This window comes from Aquarana catesbeiana, linkage group LG01, assembly GCF_042186555.1.
Source record: "Aquarana catesbeiana isolate 2022-GZ linkage group LG01, ASM4218655v1, whole genome shotgun sequence".
In the NCBI taxonomy this organism is placed as follows: Eukaryota; Metazoa; Chordata; class Amphibia; order Anura; family Ranidae; genus Aquarana; species Aquarana catesbeiana.
The window spans coordinates 195,397,592-195,415,688 of NC_133324.1; the positions used below are offsets into that span (position 1 = coordinate 195,397,592).

At 39.8% G+C, this 18,097-nt stretch overlaps 1 protein-coding gene across 1 annotated transcript in view; it reads left to right on the top strand.

Moving 5' to 3' along the window:
- Positions 1-18,097, top strand: part of LVRN (laeverin) — a 252,227-nt gene that overhangs the window by 169,706 nt on the left and 64,424 nt on the right. Inside the window, exons 8-14 of the mRNA XM_073624650.1 lie at positions 2,208-2,273; positions 2,408-2,473; positions 8,533-8,702; positions 9,761-9,837; positions 12,856-12,989; positions 14,420-14,475; positions 16,886-17,033. Coding sequence (XP_073480751.1) covers positions 2,208-2,273; positions 2,408-2,473; positions 8,533-8,702; positions 9,761-9,837; positions 12,856-12,989; positions 14,420-14,475; positions 16,886-17,033 — 717 coding nt within the window. The remainder of the gene's footprint in view (positions 1-2,207; positions 2,274-2,407; positions 2,474-8,532; positions 8,703-9,760; positions 9,838-12,855; positions 12,990-14,419; positions 14,476-16,885; positions 17,034-18,097) is intronic.

Genomic DNA, 18,097 nt, shown 5'->3' on the forward strand with positions numbered 1-18,097 from the left:
TTGAATCCCGGACAGTTCCTGCTGAACTGGCCAAGATTCAAGCGTCTGAGGTCTGGCTACCAGGTAAGATGTGGACCTAGGAATGGAGGCTTAATCCCATCCAAAGCTCTACAAAGTCTCCAGACTACAGAACCCAGACCAGAATCTCAGATCTGAGAAAACAAAAGGTTTGTTTTCTTCATTACACACACAGAGCCTGGAGCGCCTCACTAAGGATGAAAATCCTAGGTGAAGCATATACAGCATCCACAATCAGCCAGCGCCTTACAATAAGAATAGCTAGGAACTGAACAGCTGAAAAAAAATAAGGATTTTATGATATTTGTTTATATAAACACAGCAATTCACAAAGTTAGCTACAATTGGTTAGATTTATGCTGTTGCATTTGTACAATGAAAACATGGAATTAAATCAATTTCTACTCTTTGATTATGGGTTCAATAATGCAGAGAATCCTGTTTCACAGAGATGAGTAGTGGTAAAGGGTACTAAAATATTTATTGCCTGCAAGTCAATGCTTTCTGTGCCCTAGCATTGAGCTTGTGTTGATCTGTGCAAATCAATGCAACTAAACGCAGCTTAACATAGATGGTGTGAATGAACCATTAGCCTTGACCAGATGTTGGCCCTGCACTGTTCTGTAAGCTTTCCTTCAGCTTTTAAATAAAAACACGATTTCATGGAATCAATTTCAGTTCCATCACTGGAGCCTGTAAATAAATACCCAACATTATGTGTCATTTGTAACACCTGTCTAATACCATCACCTTTTCACAGAACATTTTCTCGTTTTAATGCTCCTGACCTGGCTTAGAATGTTGTCACAATGTGTAAAAAAGGTTATTTGAGATGATGTAAGAATTGTGAAGTCAACAACTAACTATACAGGGAAAAACTGGCTTGCCATAGCCGTAGCCATTTGCCACTCTTAGTTTGTTCTGAGTGACCAGATCAGCAACATTTGCCTGAAGTTACTTAAAATGCCTATTGACTGTCATTGGATAGTTTTGATACATTTCTACAGTAATTCCAGAAATTTAGTAACAATTAAAACACCAGGTGAACAACTTCTGCGGCCTGTCCAATTTCAAGTGATTTCAATTCTTATGGCCAATTTGCCAGTGGCTACTGACACTTCTGTCCCATCTGATTGCACTTGAGGTGTTACCTGTCACATTCAAGGTGAGTTCAGAGAATGTGAATGTGCAAATGACTCTTGCTTTCCTCAAAGATATCTGTTGCTGGTCTTGGGGATGCGTATCCATATAGCACTCAGACAGACATTAAAGCTGTGGAAAATGCCTGTCACTGGCTTTGATTTAATGATAAGTCCACCAAAAAATGGTGTTTAGCGATGCAAAAAATCTGATGGGTTGCAACAGCCCTTGACTTCTCACATCAGCAAGCTCTCCCTGCTCTAACTCCTGCCTAAAAGCTTTAGGTGTTGTTGCCTACTTTTGTTCCAACTGTGAGCGGGATTTCCCATTGTATAAAATATATAACAAATTCAACAGGTTGAATGGAAATTCCTTATAATGGCCAAAACAGATGTCCAGACCCAGGTATTCCAGAACTGATAGCACACTAATAAAGTGCACACGAAATATAAGATGTCAGCATGTACTTGGAATATAGGTTTTGGATTGACTAATTCTTTAAACCAGGGGTCTCCAAACTTTCTAAACAAAAGGCCGGTATACTGTCCTTCAGACTGTCCTTCCTCACAGACTGTAGCCACTAGGAGTAGAAAAGTAGAAAAGGCCAGGGCATAAAGTGGGAGTAAACAATGCCCCATCTTTGGTGTAAGTGGGAGGAATAGCGTCCCATTATTGATGTCCATGGGAGGAATTGTGTTCCATCGTTGGTGTCAATGAGAGGAATTGTGCCCCATCATTGATGTCATTGAGCCCCATTGTTAGTGTCATTGTTGGAATTGTGCCCCATTTTTTGTGTCATTGGGAGGAATTGTGTCCCTTCATTTGTATCAGTGGGGGAATTATGTCATATTGTTGCTATTAGGAGATGAAAATAGTGCTCTTAGGGCTGAATAAAAACAAGCAAAGGCAACAGTTTGGAGACCACTGCTTTAATCTGCCTATCTAATTTAAATAAATCCAGCTTTGTTAACTAAGTTAGTAGGCAAATGTTTTACACTGAATGCTATTGAAAACATTAGCACATACTTAAAGTGTCCACTTTGCTGCAGGCATCTGCTTTGCTCCGAATGGCTTCCACCTTCCTGACAGAGAAACTCTTCATCAAAGGGATCAGCGTGAGTTTAGAAAATCATATTTGGAATTTTTGAACTTTTGGCAATATAAGACTAGACAAACACAGCTGATTCATTGATACAACATGGATCTCTCTCCTCAAGAAGTAATGCACCTTCCATTTGTCTCATCACAGTCATACTTGAAGAAATTTTCATTCTCAAATGCTGACCAGGATGATCTGTGGAATCATATGCAAATGGTACTTTTTCTATTTTTCTCCATCTATATAACAAAAAATAATTTACTTATGGTTTCTTTTAGCCTTATAACTTTCCACATGCTGTATTGTGAATTGCATTCATAAACCTGCTTTTAAATACATCTAGTTGTGTTGCTGATTTAAGAGAACTTCCCCACACATATACATACAAATACAAGGACTCTAACAAAGAAAAACTACAGAACTTTACAGGTACCAAGTCGTAACAACATTATATCAATTTTTTATTAATGTCATTAGAAATGTTGAAGATAAAACACATATTAGATGCTGTTCCTCATACATATGAGTTTCATCTATATCAGTTCACCCCAGATGCCCCAATACAGATAATTAACTATATGATTATTTCACAATACATCATTCCATTGTTCAATTCCAGTATCAGGATAAAATATTCAACATATTTCTCAGATCAGCTCCCACTTCTTCAGGAAAGTTGGGGGAAAATCATATACATTTATTTAAGATAACTTAAAGTTTTAATAAAATCCTAAACAGTCATATATTCGTGCATATGACACATTAGGTATCAGTTTAGTTATAAAAATTAGGCTTAGCCAAAATTATTATTTCAGTCATTCAATAAGACTATAGCATACCTCCCAGTGTTGAATGGATAATAAAAACTCCTCAAATCTATGATAACCACTAATCCACAATGATAATGTGCAATACAATGAAAACTACTATACTTTAGGGTCAATTTACTAAAGGCAAATAGACTGTGTATTTTGCAAGTACAGTTGCCCCTGAGCTTAGTAAATAGGATGAAGCTCTGCTGACTTCCATCATCCAATCATGTGCAAGCAAAAATGCTGTTTTTTTTTTAAATTTGCCTTGCATGTAATTGGGTGTTCTTTGTAAAGTGAAGCTTTACCTTATATACCAAGCTCTAGAGCAATTATATTTGTAAAGTGCATAGTTTAGTAATCAAATCCATTTACAACCCCTTCGTTGGCCAGGGCCCCTCTTGCTTCTGGAACTCATTCTGCCAAAATACGTAGCAAATGACATCACAATATAAATATACGTCCTGACGCACAGACATAAAATGTTGTGATGTCACATCTAGTTCCAGAAACTGAAATATAGTTAATTATCTGTATTGTGGTATCCTGGGTGAACTGATGCATATAAACAGCAACGTGTTTTTTTTCTTCAATATTTCTAATGACATGTATGAAAAATTATATACAATTTTATATAATGCTGCTATGACTTGTTATCTTTAAAGACCTGTACTTTTTCTTTGTTAGGGTCCTTTATATATGCCATTGCTAAGTTGTTTTTGAAGTGTCAAGCTCCAGGAACATTATTTCTTACCTTGCTTCATAAATGAGTCAAAGATCTTGAACAAGTATACAGGGCAGAAGCTCAAACTTTCTAGGTTGCATAATTGTTCATGGTGATCAGTGGCTTACTAAATACTAATGTAAGGATGAGAACCTTTATGTTAGATTGCTGGATCCAAACATGGCAGTCTTAGCAAATGTTATAGCAATATTGCACAATACATGTAAATTTTGGTATGCTGCTTTCATCTACTCCATGAACAATGAAAAAAGTTAAGTGTGTTCTGATGTTTTCTTTTTCCCTCAAACTAAAAGTGGTTGTAAAGTCAGTTATACCAATTCCTGCCAGCCCCTACAGTGTGTGTTTTTTTTTTAAATTCTGCAGCTAAATACCTTTTTCAAATTGCCGATGTGCAGTCAAGTGGCCGTCCGCCACTCCTCTTCCTCGATCTAAGGATTACAATGGGGAGGGTCTGAGATTCCCCTCTGACATCAGCCAGGCAAGCATGTGACTGTACATCAGCGATGTGAAAAAAGGTATTTAGCTGCAAAATTTAACCACTTGCCAACCGGGCCATTTTTGATATTTCTCTCCTACATGCAAAAATCTGTGGGGTTTTTTTGCTAGAAAATGACTTAGAACCCCCCAACATTATATATATTTTTTTAGCAGAGACCCTAGGGCCGGGGTCGGCAACCCATCGATCGTAGGCTACCTGTGGACCACAAGTAGGTGACAGGTAGACTGGAAACGGGTCTGCGCTGCCGACCCTGCCTTCTCTCTCAGCCCTCAGCCTCCCCTGCCACTCCTTCGATCCTCCTCTCTCCCCCCCCTCTGCCTCCGCCACTGTCATCAGTAAACAGTGGGGAGCGAGAGCCAGCACAGCTCAGGACGGAGGGCGAGGGGAGGAGCTGGCCACTTTTCAAGTTACCCCCAATTGATTGGTTGCTAGGACCTAAGCAATCAATCACCAGCTTGTTAATATGAAAAGTCACTCAGCCAGCTCCCGCCCCTTCCCCTGTCCAGAACTGTGCTGCTTGTCTGTCTCATGTGTGCATAGGTAGGATGCTATAGGAGGGAAAGGGGGAGGACACTACTGTGTGTGTGTGTGTGTGTGGGGTAGTGTGAAGGGGGCAGTGGACAATCTCATAGCAGTGTCTATCATTCACCCCCCCCCAATCCCTGCATTGTGAGCATAATGCACTACTTAACCTTGAAATCTGAGCGTAATGCACTCCTGATCCCTGCATTCTAAGCGCAACGCACTCCTGATCCCTACATTCTGAGCATAACGCACTCCTGATCCCTGCATTCTGAGTGTAACTCACTCCTGATCCCTACATTCTGAGCGTAACGCACTCCTGATCCCTGCATTCAGAGCTGAATGCACTCCTGATACCTGCATTCTGAGCCTAATGCACTCCTAATCCTTGCATCCTGAATTTAAAGCACGCCTGATCCCTGCATTCTAAGTGTAAAGCACATCTGATTCCTGCAATCTGAGCGTAACGCACTCCTGATCCCTGCATTCTGAGTGTAATTCACTCCCGATCACTGCATTCTGAGCATAACGTACTCCTGATCCCTGCATTCTAAATGTAACGCATTTCTGATACCTGTATTCTGAGCTTAATGCACTTTTGTTTCCTGCATTCTGAGCCTAATGCATGCCTGATCCCTGCATTCTGAGCGTAGCTCACTCCTGATCCCTGCATTCTGAGTCGAATGCACTCCTGATCTCTGCATTCTGAGCGTAACTCACTCCTGATCCCTGCATTCTGAGTGTAACTCACTCCTGATCCCTGCATTCTGAGCTGAATGCACTCCTGCCTGATCCCTGCTTTCTGAGAGTAACGCACTCTTGATCCCTGCATTCTGAGCCTAACGCACGCTTGATCCCTGCATTCTGAGCGTAACTAACTCTTGATCCCTGCATTTTGAGCTTAACTCACTCCTGATCCATGCATTCTGATCACAATGCACTCCTGATCCCTGTATTCTGAGAGCAACGCACTCCTGATCCCTGTATTCTGAACATAATGCACTCTTGACCCCTGCATTCTGAGCGTAACGGACTCCTGATCCCTGCATTCTGAGCGTAATGCACTCCTGATCCCTGCATTCTGAGCGTAACGCACTCCTGATCCCTGCATTCTGAGCGTAATGCACTCCTGATTCCTGCATTCTGAGCGTAACGCAGATAACGCACTCCCAAACCCTGAACTCTCTTGTAATACTTTTTTTTTTTGATGTCCACTGCGTTTGCTATCTACATTTGGGGTTAACAATGTATCATCACCCACAGTAGATCTACATTTGGTGTTAACAATGTATTATCACCCACAGTAGATCACAAAGGCAGTGTGTTTTGAACACGGTGCAGGAAACACACATGAAACATGCCTTTCTGGCATCACATTTCTGGTGTGAACCGGTTCTAACAACAGGACACTGTGCCCGGGGATCTTTGACTTCATCAGTGTTGTTCAAGTAGATCGCCATCTAAGGTTGCCTACCCCTGGCCTAGGGGATAAGATGGCGGTCCTTGAAATTTTTTATGTCACACCGTGTTTGCACAGCAGTTTTTCAAATGTGTTTTTTTCTGAAATAAAACAAAACACTAATGTTAGCCAATTTTTTTTGTAATGTGAAAGATGATGTTACACCAAGTAAATAGATACCTAATATGTCACGCTTTAAAATCGCACACGCTTGTGAAATGGCGATAAATTACAATACATAAAAATCTCCATAGGCAACGCTTTAAATTTTTTTACAGGTTACCAGTTTAGGGTTACATAGGAGGTCTTTGGCTAGAATTATTGCTCTCACTCTATGTTTGCGGCGATACCTCACATGTGTGGTTTGAACACTGGTTACATATGCGGGTGCGACCTACGTATGCGTTTGTTTCTGCGTGTGAGCACAAGGGGATGGGGGAGATTTAAACATTTATTTTTAATTGTTTTTTTTATTTTTTGTTTTTTTATTTTTACATTTTCCCTTAAATTTTTTTTGTTGATCACTTTTATTCTTATTACAAGGAATGTAAACATCCCTTGTAATGAGAATAGGGCATGACAGGTCCTCTTTATGGAGAGATGATATAGGGTCTATAAGTCCCCACATCTCTCCTCAATGCTGAAAAGCCAGAGATAAAAATAAAATAAAAATCTCAGTTTCCCAGCAAAAAAAAAAAAAACGGCAGTGTTTAAATCCACCATCACTTTCGACCTTCGAGGATCATAGAGATGGCTGGGGACCATCTGGTTCTTAGTCAGCTCTATGGTAAACCGCCTATAAAACCTGTAGCTGCACCTGTTCGCTTAAAAACAGGCACCTAACTCAAAACTGCATGTAAACACTGCCATAATCGGTGGAGGTCTGGGTAGTGGGGAGTGGGTCTGAGGTCCGTGTGTGATATCCCAGACTGGTCTTTCTCAACCACTTATCCTGGAGGAACCCTCAAAGTAGTTTTGAAGTCTCAGGGAAACCCTGCTAAAATTATATTTGATTTACATTTGATGGTATAAAAGCACAATTAGTTAACTATTATCAGTTTTACATAAAAGATTAAATATGACATGCCCAGAATATTTGATACCCAGGGCCAGATTTTTTTATTTTTACAGCACTGCTATTTTAAAAATAATCAGGAAAAATAACAAATAATATTGGTCTGAGAAGAAAGACTGTGAAAACTCAAGTGTCCCTTTATGTTTTTGGCCAGTGGAGAAACACCCCCTTACATTTGTGGTCAGTGGAGAACTGCCCTATTACATTGGTAGCCATTGTACAGTAGGTGGGAGATCAGTCTGTCATTGCTCATAGACCCCTGACAAACTCTAGAGGAACCCTAGGATTCCACTGAACCCTGGTTAGGAAAGCCTGTACTGGACTGTGGGGTACTAGACAGGAATGGGTTAGGGAAACCCGTATACTGTACAGGGTTTATATTGTTAGATTTAAAGTAAATGCCTAATCCCTATACTAAACACTAGATCCTCACAGCTCTCCTATGATAATGATAACAGTACAGAACCATGGGTGTTAATATTGAGTAGGCTTTGTAATCGAAAGTAGCTTCAGTTTAGTTCGACTTTTTAGTATTGAACTATGCAACGGTTTTAAGATGATTTCTCTTGTTCATGCTCATTGGATTAGATGAGTGCAACATCTGCTGTGTCTGGAAAATCTGATGGAAAATGTTCTCATTAGAACATTACAACATAAAAACGTGCACTTTTAAAAAAAAACTGTGATGTTACTGTTTCTGTGCAGTTCTGATTGGATTTCTCTTCTAGTTGATTATGTCCGTTGGGCGCCCAGAGTAACGGAGATTGAGAAAGCTTGTCTAATTTGTGGTTTATACATCATACTGTACTTTTACTGCAATTTCCCCTGTTTGTAAATGTATTGGCTTGATTATTTCCTTAGTTCTCTAATCACACTCCAGAATTATTGCCTTTATGTTCTAACATGAAATTGATGGTAACGATTTAACAGTACATGTGCACTTGTTTGTGATGTCCTGTAAGCATAGCTTATCAATTAGAATGTGGGTGTGTTCCCTAGAAATAATATTTATTTTTCAGTATAAATGTTTAATATTTACCTAGATCAGATTAAATTAAGACTTGGAAGATTGACCCAATGGGTTTTAGGTTAAACGTGAACTAATATTATTAGAGCATGATTGTATACTGTTAACTCAAAGTCAGCAGCACATACCATTTTCTAAGTTTATAGATGACCAAGATGAAGTTCACTTGCCAACATCACTGAAAAAGATCATGGATTCCTGGACATGGAAAAGGGGCATACCACTAGTGACGGTAAACACATCTACTGGGACACTGACCCAAGATCAGTTCAAGACAGCTAATGCTGACAACACCACAAGTGATAACAAGTATGTTGCTTCTATACATAGTCTGTATTGTTTGTTGCAGCCAGCTTCAAGCCTGCACTGAAAAATAAGTCTTCAATATGATTGTTCACTGTGAGGCTCTTTGATAAAGAGGACACATTGATTTATAGTATATAGTATTTATATAGTTTATTTACCGGAAAAATGAAATAAGTATTACAATAAAACTTACTACAAATATAAAATTGATTATTTTATATATCTGCCTGTTATTTTTTTTTTCTCATTGAGAGAAAGTGAATTTTAAATTTGACTTTGCAGGTGCAGCATATTCACTGGATGCAAATTTTCTTAAAACTTCAATGTTTATTCCAAAATGAATGAATGAATGAATGAAGTGCCATTTAAAACTCACTTTCTCTTGATATACTAAGGGAAGTGGTGCTATAGCTGAATGATGATCCATCCACACAAAATTACATTGTTTTATTTCTCATTGTCACTCATTAATCGTTATTGTAAATAGCTATTATTATACTATACTATGACTTTCACCCAAGAACACACAATTTTTACTTAAATCCTATGTGAAAATGTGAATTGTGGATGAAAGTTGTGTGAATCTTGGGTAAAAATGGTGATAAATTAGGCTGCAAGTTCAAATTCACACAAAGTGTTGGGTTTTACTCACTAATTTCCACCCAAGACTAGAATTGTGCATTTAATTCTTTATAGACAGTAAATCTACGTTTTGGTTCTACAGCATATTTCATGTTTAAAGTCTTTCAATAAATGTTGTAGTCTGGCATATGTGGGTGGTTAATATAGCTTATATTTTCCTCTAGGTTTCCTGTTACAGGATGCTGTTAGATCAGGATTTGGCAGATCACTTTAAAACGTATCTTTTGGTTTCTGAACATACTTACACTATAAAAGCAATGAATAAGCCTAAAATATGCACAGTGCTAGCCCCAAGCCAATTCCTTGACCACTTTATCTATTAGACAAAGGCCTTGTATAACTGCATTTGATCTTGGATATAAATTATAAGCATGCATATCTTTATACACCTAAATGGACTATGTAATATTTTTCTACAGTCATACATGGATTATTCCCATCTATTGGATGAAAAATGGAGTACAGCAGCCAACTGTATGGCTAGACACTAAGACAAGTAAGTATTTATGGTCTTTTTCATATGTCATTTATATATTTTAGCTAATGCACATAATTATTTTCATGTAATCATATAAAAAGCCAACAAAAATATCCCCAATTTTTTTTTTTTTGAAAAAACTCATTCACAATCTCTTGGCTCCAAAACTTCACTGGGGCAGAGGAATGCTAGTGCGGGGCACCCAGGGCACCTGCCATCTATCTCCTCCAGTGTGCCCCAGATCCCTAGCACCAAGATCTCCCTCTCTGCAGCAGCTAGGCAATAGTCACCCCGCCGGGTGACTATAACAACAATACATGTCAAAGCTCAGCTCTGACATGTATCATGCTCAAGAGGAGGAAGAGTCGGGAGGAGGAATGTCCCCCTGTAGGGAGCTGCACTGATCTGAGGTCTGTTTCAGGAATAGAAAATTTTACTAGTGGGCCACAACCTGAAGATGGAGGGGACGATTAACAAAAAAATGTGTTTGAGTGCTTTTTGCTGCGGGGGGGGGGGGGTTATTTGTGCTTAGGAGTGCTTTGGGAGGGGAAAGAATTTGTGCTTGAAAGATGGGGGTTAAAAGGGGGAGGATTTGCACTAGAAGGGGGGGAGAGCCTTTGTATTGGGAAGGGGGATTTGTGCTAGAAGGGGAAAATTAGGAGGAGGATTTGTGCTGCAAGGGGGATTGGGTGGGGGGTCAAAGAGATTTGTGCTGGAAGGGGAAGAGGATTTGGAGTTTTGGAGGTAAAATAAGGCATAACATTTCCTACTATGTCTGTGTATATGTGTGTGTGTGTATATATATATATATATATATATATATATATATATATATATATATATACACAGTATGTACAAAAAAAATTTCTGGTGGAATTGAGTCAGGGAGTGCTAATGCATAGCTGCCAACAGTCCCGATTTTCCTGGGACATTCAGCGTTTATTTAGACCCTTGTCCCAGTCTGTCTGTGTCCCAGAAAAAATATCAGGAATTTGGCGTTGTCCGGGCAAGCCGTCACCGCCACAGCTCCCAGCTGTGAAGACATGATCGCGGGGCTAGCAGGTCTCTTCCATGTGTACAGTGCAGAGGGGAGGGGCCTCTGACCCGGCAGCTATTCGGCTTCTCTCTTTAGTGTACACACAGAGCAATTAATTTGTACACTGATGGCAGTTAGCTTTCCGGGTCCCCTCTGCACTGTACACACGGAAGAGACCTGCTATCCGGAGGGAGATCCCGTGGGCACCACAGAGCTTCTGTCCGTCCCTCCTCTTAGTGAGCTGACAGCCAGCAGAGGTGCAGGGGGAGATGCTGCAGGCACCAGGACCATTGGGTGATCTGCTGGACGGTCTGTGTGTTGGGGGGGAGTACAGAGTGATGTGTTGGAGGTGCACATCAAGTGAAGTCCTGTACCATGCTTGCACCCTCTCACCCTCTCACCCTCTCCTGTACTATGTCCGCACCCTATTACCCTCTCCTGTACCATGTCCACACCCTCTCACCCTCTCCTGTACTATGTCTGCACCCTCTTACCCTCTCCTGTACCATGTCCACACCCTCTCACCCTCTCCTGTATCATGTCCACACCCTCTCACCCTCACCCGTACCATGCCTGCACCCTCTTATCCTCTCCTGTACTATGTCCGCACCCTCTTACCCTCTCTTGTACCATGTCCACACCCTCTCACCCTCCCCTGTATCATGTCCCCACCCTCTCTTGTATCATGCCTGTACCCTCTCACCCTCACCTGTACCATGTCCACACCCTCTCACCCTCACCTGTATCATGTCCTCATCCATTCCTGTACCATGCCTGTACCCTCTCACCCTCTCCTGTACCATGCCTGCACACTCTCACCCTCTCCTGTACCATGTCCTAACCCTCTCCTGTACCATATCCGCACCCTTTCCTGTATCATGTGCGCACCCTCTCACCCGCTCCTGTACCATGTCTGCACCCTCTCACCCCTTCTTGTACCATGTCTGCACACCTCTCACCCTCTCCTGTATCATGTCCGCACCCTCTTACCCTCCCCTGTACCATGTCTGCACCCTCTCACTCTCTCCTGTACCATGTCCGCCTCCAGTCACCCTTTCCTGTACCATGTCCGCACCCTCCCTGACAGTCTCCTGTACCATGTCTGCACCCTCTCTAACAATCTACTGTATCATGTCCTTGCTGTCTGACCATCGCATGTATCATGTCTGCAATCTCTGACCATCTCTTGTATCATGTCTGCAGTCTCTGACCATTTCTTGTATCATGTCTGCAGTCTCTGACCATCTTTTGTATTATCTCTGCAGTCTCTGACCATCTCTTGTATCATGTCCGCACACTCTCTGACCATGTTTCTTTCTCTCTTTTTCTCTCTCCCTCTTTCTCCCTTTCTCTCTCTCCCCCTTTCTCCCTTTCTCTCTCTCCTACTTTCTCCCTTTCTTTCTCTCTCCCTCTCTTCCTTCTCCCTTCATCCCTCTTTCATCTCAGGCCCCATTAAGCCACTCTAACCACAGCCCCATTAAGCCACACCCAAAACTTAGTTTAAGCCACGCCTGCCCCCTCACAGCTTAGCCACACCTACACATGAATGCCACTCCACTAATTAAACTAAGACTCCGCCTACATAAAAAAAGTGTGCCTATTAATTTTTTCAGAATGTTGGAAAAGATGCTAATGGTCCACAAATTACTTGCCTTGCCCAGGCACCAGAAAACCCACACTACAACACTGAATCAACAGAAGTTTTAAACAAGGACTACTTTCAGTAGTAAGCGCGTATTTAAGGCAAAACAATTTTGCTAGAATACATGCAATTATGAGCAATTGTAGCTTTCACAAACGGGGAGAATGTTTCTCAAATGTTATTCAGAAAGTATGTAATAAAACAATAAATATCTCTCTTCTCAAACACTGTAGGTGAGAGAAGACACATGTAAAATATAATTCTATTGCTGTGACTTTGTATCTAACTTTCTAAAGTTATCAAATGGCATTAAATACTGGTTAACATTCAAAATGTAGTCTTGCTTTCCTATTTTCAGAAACTGTCCCAGAAATGACTACAATGGATAACGAATGGATTATACTAAATATTAATGTAACTGGGTACTACAGAATAAATTATGATGAAAAAAACTGGAATAATCTTGCAAAAACGCTTGAGGAAAAACCACAGGTAATGCTTAAAAGAAGTTCACTACAGTTCATTCCCTCTATTCCAAAATATTCTAATTAAGATAAAAAGTGATTTGTAAATACGGACCAAAGAAACTTAAACTATGTAAACCCTGACAATGAACTTCTCTTATTTGCTATCTTTTGGTGTGTTAAATATACCATTATGTGTTGCTGGTAGACCTGCCCTGAGTTATACAGATTTTGGAAGGAGGTATTTAAACTTCTACATACCCAATTCAAATGTCCTTTCCCTAAAGACCCTTGGCTTGTACTTCTCAGCCTCAAACCCCTCTCTCCCACAAAATCTCAGTTTAAGCTAACAACGCACGTGCTTGTAGCAGCCAAACAATCGATCGCTAAAGCATGGAGAAAACATTTTGTATGCTTTATGAAAGTTAAAAATGGATGCATGGACTCATTCTTTGTGAAACTTACATGTATACTCATAGATACCCACATGCAATTTCTAAAAATGTGTTCCCCATGGATCAAATACACACTTGCTCTCACTGATAGTTAGCTTCTCTATAAATATCATTGTAGAGCGATGCACATTCTGAAGCCTTTCCTTTCCCTCCCAGGTCTTTACATTCCTTCCCCTACCCAATATGAAGTCTCCCTCTTTTGGCATGTACTTATTTAACGTTCACTAATCTTGCCCCCACCATTTTGTTTTCTTCCCTCGTGCTCTTGGCCCCCACTTCTTTTCCTCTCTACTTTTCCTCCTCAACAGCAGACAGAGTACTGCGGACTGCACATTTCTCTACTCCAGCTATTACTAATGTGATATTTTTTCATTTTATGTAAACTTAGCAGTGAATGTGAACAATACATGACTCTATGTAACTATGTAAAAATCTGTTCCCAGTTAGCATTGTTCCCAGGTCACATCCGTGAACTAGAGAAAACGCCCCCCCCCCCCCCTATATTTTGGCAATGACAATTGGAGAATAGGAGGCATTCTCTAATCTTAACACACTTCCTGTCCTACGATGACAACACTTATTCTCTATAGATACAGTACAGCAAGAGAGTGTTGTCAATGTAGGACAGAGAGGTGTTAATGTTAGGGTTTCCAGCAATTACCACATTTAAGAACTGGTAAGCTGCGATGCATTTACTTTTTGATCTTGGATTTAGATGTACTATGTAAACAGAAAAAGAGGAGCTGTTTGTCCATCCAATCAGATTGCAACCTACATGAAAAAACTTCTGGTTAATTGCGGTTGACTTCAGCTCTCTATTTGTTTTGGTTTTTATAAATTTAGCAGAGCTTGCTATGCTGCTGCATTATAGTAGCAGTGAGCCCAACTCCATTGTGCGTATTCTAACTAAAGTAACATAATCAAATTAGCAATGTTTAATGTTCAAAAAGTATGTGTTCATTCACTGTCATGGCTTCTGACATCATGCTTGTTCACTATGCAGGTGCTGTCAGTAGTAAACAGAATGCAGCTCATCGATGATGTCTTTACACTGACAAAGTGAGTAGAAAGTGGAATATTTTGGAAAACTGGTACTAGGGTTATGTCTATTCTGATATATAGGAATTCTATGAGTTTTTATTTTTTTGGCAAGAAGCTTTGCTGGTTCTCACAAAAGAAGTTTGTGTGTTTTTTTGGGGGTGGAGTAGTACATTATTAAAAAGGGATCTGAGACAGGGGTGTACCTTTCGAGAGGAAACCTTTGTAGTGAATTGTGTTTATTCTAACTTAGCTGATAAAGGAACAAATACTTATGAAATTCAGGTAATTGCAATTGCAGAAAAAGTATCAGCATTGGTTTTACTGCTGCTATTTTTTGATATGATATACAGTATTGTATTATGCTCTCTTTCTATGCTCCTAACCAAGGCTCTTGTCTTGAAGTCTAAAGCTGCCCACAAAGAAGAAATAATGGTGATCAAGGCAACATTTTGTTGGTTACAGGTGGCCTTGGAATCTCATGTCTGCCAGTACTGCTGATGCATAATAAAGGGCACACGGCAAACAGAGAAACAGAGACACCATGTAAATCTGTAGACAGAGACATAGTTCATGCAGTAACAAACACCAATGCTTAAGAGACTTACATGTCCCCTGTTATTAGGTGGAGGACAATGAGCAAACAAACCAAGCACATACAGTACATATAGTTACATAGTTACAAGTTTAAAAAAAAACAAAAAAAACAGATCCATCCACTTCAAACTTTGTGTGTGTGTGATTTTAATTTTTTTTTTTCATTCTTGAACAATATCCATCGCCCTGTATTTTCTGCTTCCTAAGGTAGACATCTAGGAGCAAGGGAATTACATATTTTACTGCTCTAACAGTAAAGAATTATTCTCTTAATCTAAGGTTAAACCTCCTTTCTTCTTATCTCAAATTGTGGCCATGAGTCCTCTTCAGGTTTAAACTTCACAGTTTATTACAGTTATTGAAGTCACCTTTGATATATTTTTACATTGTATTTATATACCCTCTTCAGAGCCTCTTCTCCAGAATGAATAACTGTAATTCAGGTAATCGAACATCATAGCTGAGGTCTTCCATCTCTCTTATTAATTTTGTTTCTCTTCAGTGAACTCTTTCCTATTCAACAACAGCTTTCCTGAGGACTGCTGACCAAAACTGAACTGCATATTCAAGATTAGGTTGAACCAGTGTTTTGTAAGGGGTACAATTATTGATTTATCTCTTAAATGTATGCACTTTTTATTGCATGAGAGTATTTTGCTAGGTTTGTTGGCAGCAACTTGACATAGCATGGTATTGCTAAGTCTGTGATCTACAAGCACCTCCAGATGCTTTTCCATCACTGATTATCCTCCTGTGTGTTTTGCATTTATATTTTTGTCACCCAAGTGGATACGTTTACATTTCTCAATATTTAACCTTATCTGACATGTAGGTGTCAACCCCCTGTTTTGTCAAGGTCCTCCTGTAATAATGCTATATCTTGTTTCCCTGCATAATTTAGTATCATCAGCAAACACTGAAATTGAGCTCTTGATTCCAAACTCTTATCATTAATAAACAAATTATACACCCACCAATAATGAGAACACATCCAACCTGTGTATCATACGTCTACTGATTCTTCAGTATTATTACCCCCTTTATCCACATTATCCCATTATTATGTGGCACAAGTATACCCATAATTTATGATACCTACTGCAATTCACCCACATACTTAAGAGGGATAAATACCCGAAAATAAATGGAGAGGCGCCAATCTTCAACATACTTCATGAGCAGGGAAGCAAAATATGTACCTCTAATTGTTCCAGCCATCAGTATAATTGAATCAGGATGGAGAGCACTGTTCCAGACAGGGAAGGGCTAATGTACATGTCAGTGCATTCCATAGACCAGAAACGCTCTATTGCGCATACCTGTGCCTCTATCGGGAAATGTTCTAACCTTGAGAAAGAGGACGTGAGTCTTCGAAACAACAATGTTTGTTACTGCGTGATGTTTGTTTTTCTATTAAGATCTCAGTAAAATTTTGAGATCTTCAGTATGGTGTGCTGGCCACTTTTCTCTGCAGCCTGCACCAAACACCCCCAGTAGGTTGTTCTTTCGATATTTTACACCAGCTGTTGTTGTTTCCCCCAAGTTAACACCCTTGTCAGCAGAGTCTGCCTGCTCGATTTACAAATGGCCATAATCATGGGAAACATGGAAAGATATTTCAGAATATTTTTTGTCACCTGAACCTGAGCATAGAGAACCAATTGGAGTCAGCTTATTTTCACTAAACAGTTCCATTGGAAGATCAGGAGCAGTGGGGCTTATTGTCTTATAGAAATAAACTTTTCTTCAGAAAATGTTGGTTTGTAAAATTTGTAAATGTGTAAAAAGTAGGAAGAATGTGTATAATGCACCATTTTTTTTTTCATTTTTATAGCTCTGGATATCTGGAATATGAAACTGCCCTGAGTTTAACAAGATACCTGGAACAGGAAATGGAAGTAATTGTATGGTACATTGTTCTGAAACACATGAATTCCTACAAGAAGTCACTGGTGACATATCATTCTTTTCCGCATCTAAAAGTAAATATATTTTGTTTACTAGTACATTTATGTCCTGTGGCAGTATAATTAAAAAATTCCTATTCTCTTTCGCAAATTGAACAGTTTGGAAAAAATAAGTGCCAGCCAGAATGTTTCTGTACCCTGAAGATTACAGGTTTCCAACTTTTACAGTAATTTTTTTTATGAAGGATAAAACCTAATTCTCCCTCTCTCAGTTTCACCTTACAGTGTACGCTACAACACACCATAATGTAGCCTTCTGTTAGATTCACTTTACTGCATAACCTTCTGTCTGCTCCACATCACCTTCATTACCCCACTGTGTATCCCTTTGTTAGCTCCATGCCATCTACATGAGTGCACGATGCACTAGTTTGTTAGCTCCAGATGTTGGAGAGTTACACCAGCTGACAGTTTCCTATGCCATTTTGGGGGCTTGTTCCTGGATCTGCAAAGCTGGTGTGGTCATTATAAATGGGGTTTCCACCCCTCATTGTTGAATTATCTATTTATTTTATAATGGGAAGGATGCAAGAGGAGACCCTGAATACCCAACACTTCCAGGTAGGCAGCAACTGTCTGGAACTAGTGCAGGGAGATCTCCATATTGGAGTATCCAAAACTGAGAGTTGGAAAGCCAGGAACCAACTCTATCTACCAAGCTTCACCACTTACTAAAATCTCTCTTTAAGTTAACCTAAATTAGCAGTGTTGTGTGTATTTTAGCTGATAATTATGAACGTGAGTGATGCTGGTCACCCAATTTTCATAACAGGTGTTTTCATGTCACAACACTGCCAGTTTTCTATTACTGTCAGGGTAGTTGTTTCTCCTGTATCCATTGATGTAAAACTGTAATTTTAATAAACCAGATGGCTGGTCACCCTAACTTTTAAAGGTTAATAGAGCTGTTACTATAGATGGTGTTACATAAATTAATAGTATAAGAGAGCACATATAACTGTATAAATCACTAATAAAAAATACAAGGTCCAGTAACAGATATTGACGCCTCACACTCTACTTCTTAAAGTTAATTAACAAAGACCTCGCCCTGTCTTTGTCTTCTTGCAGTTGCCATT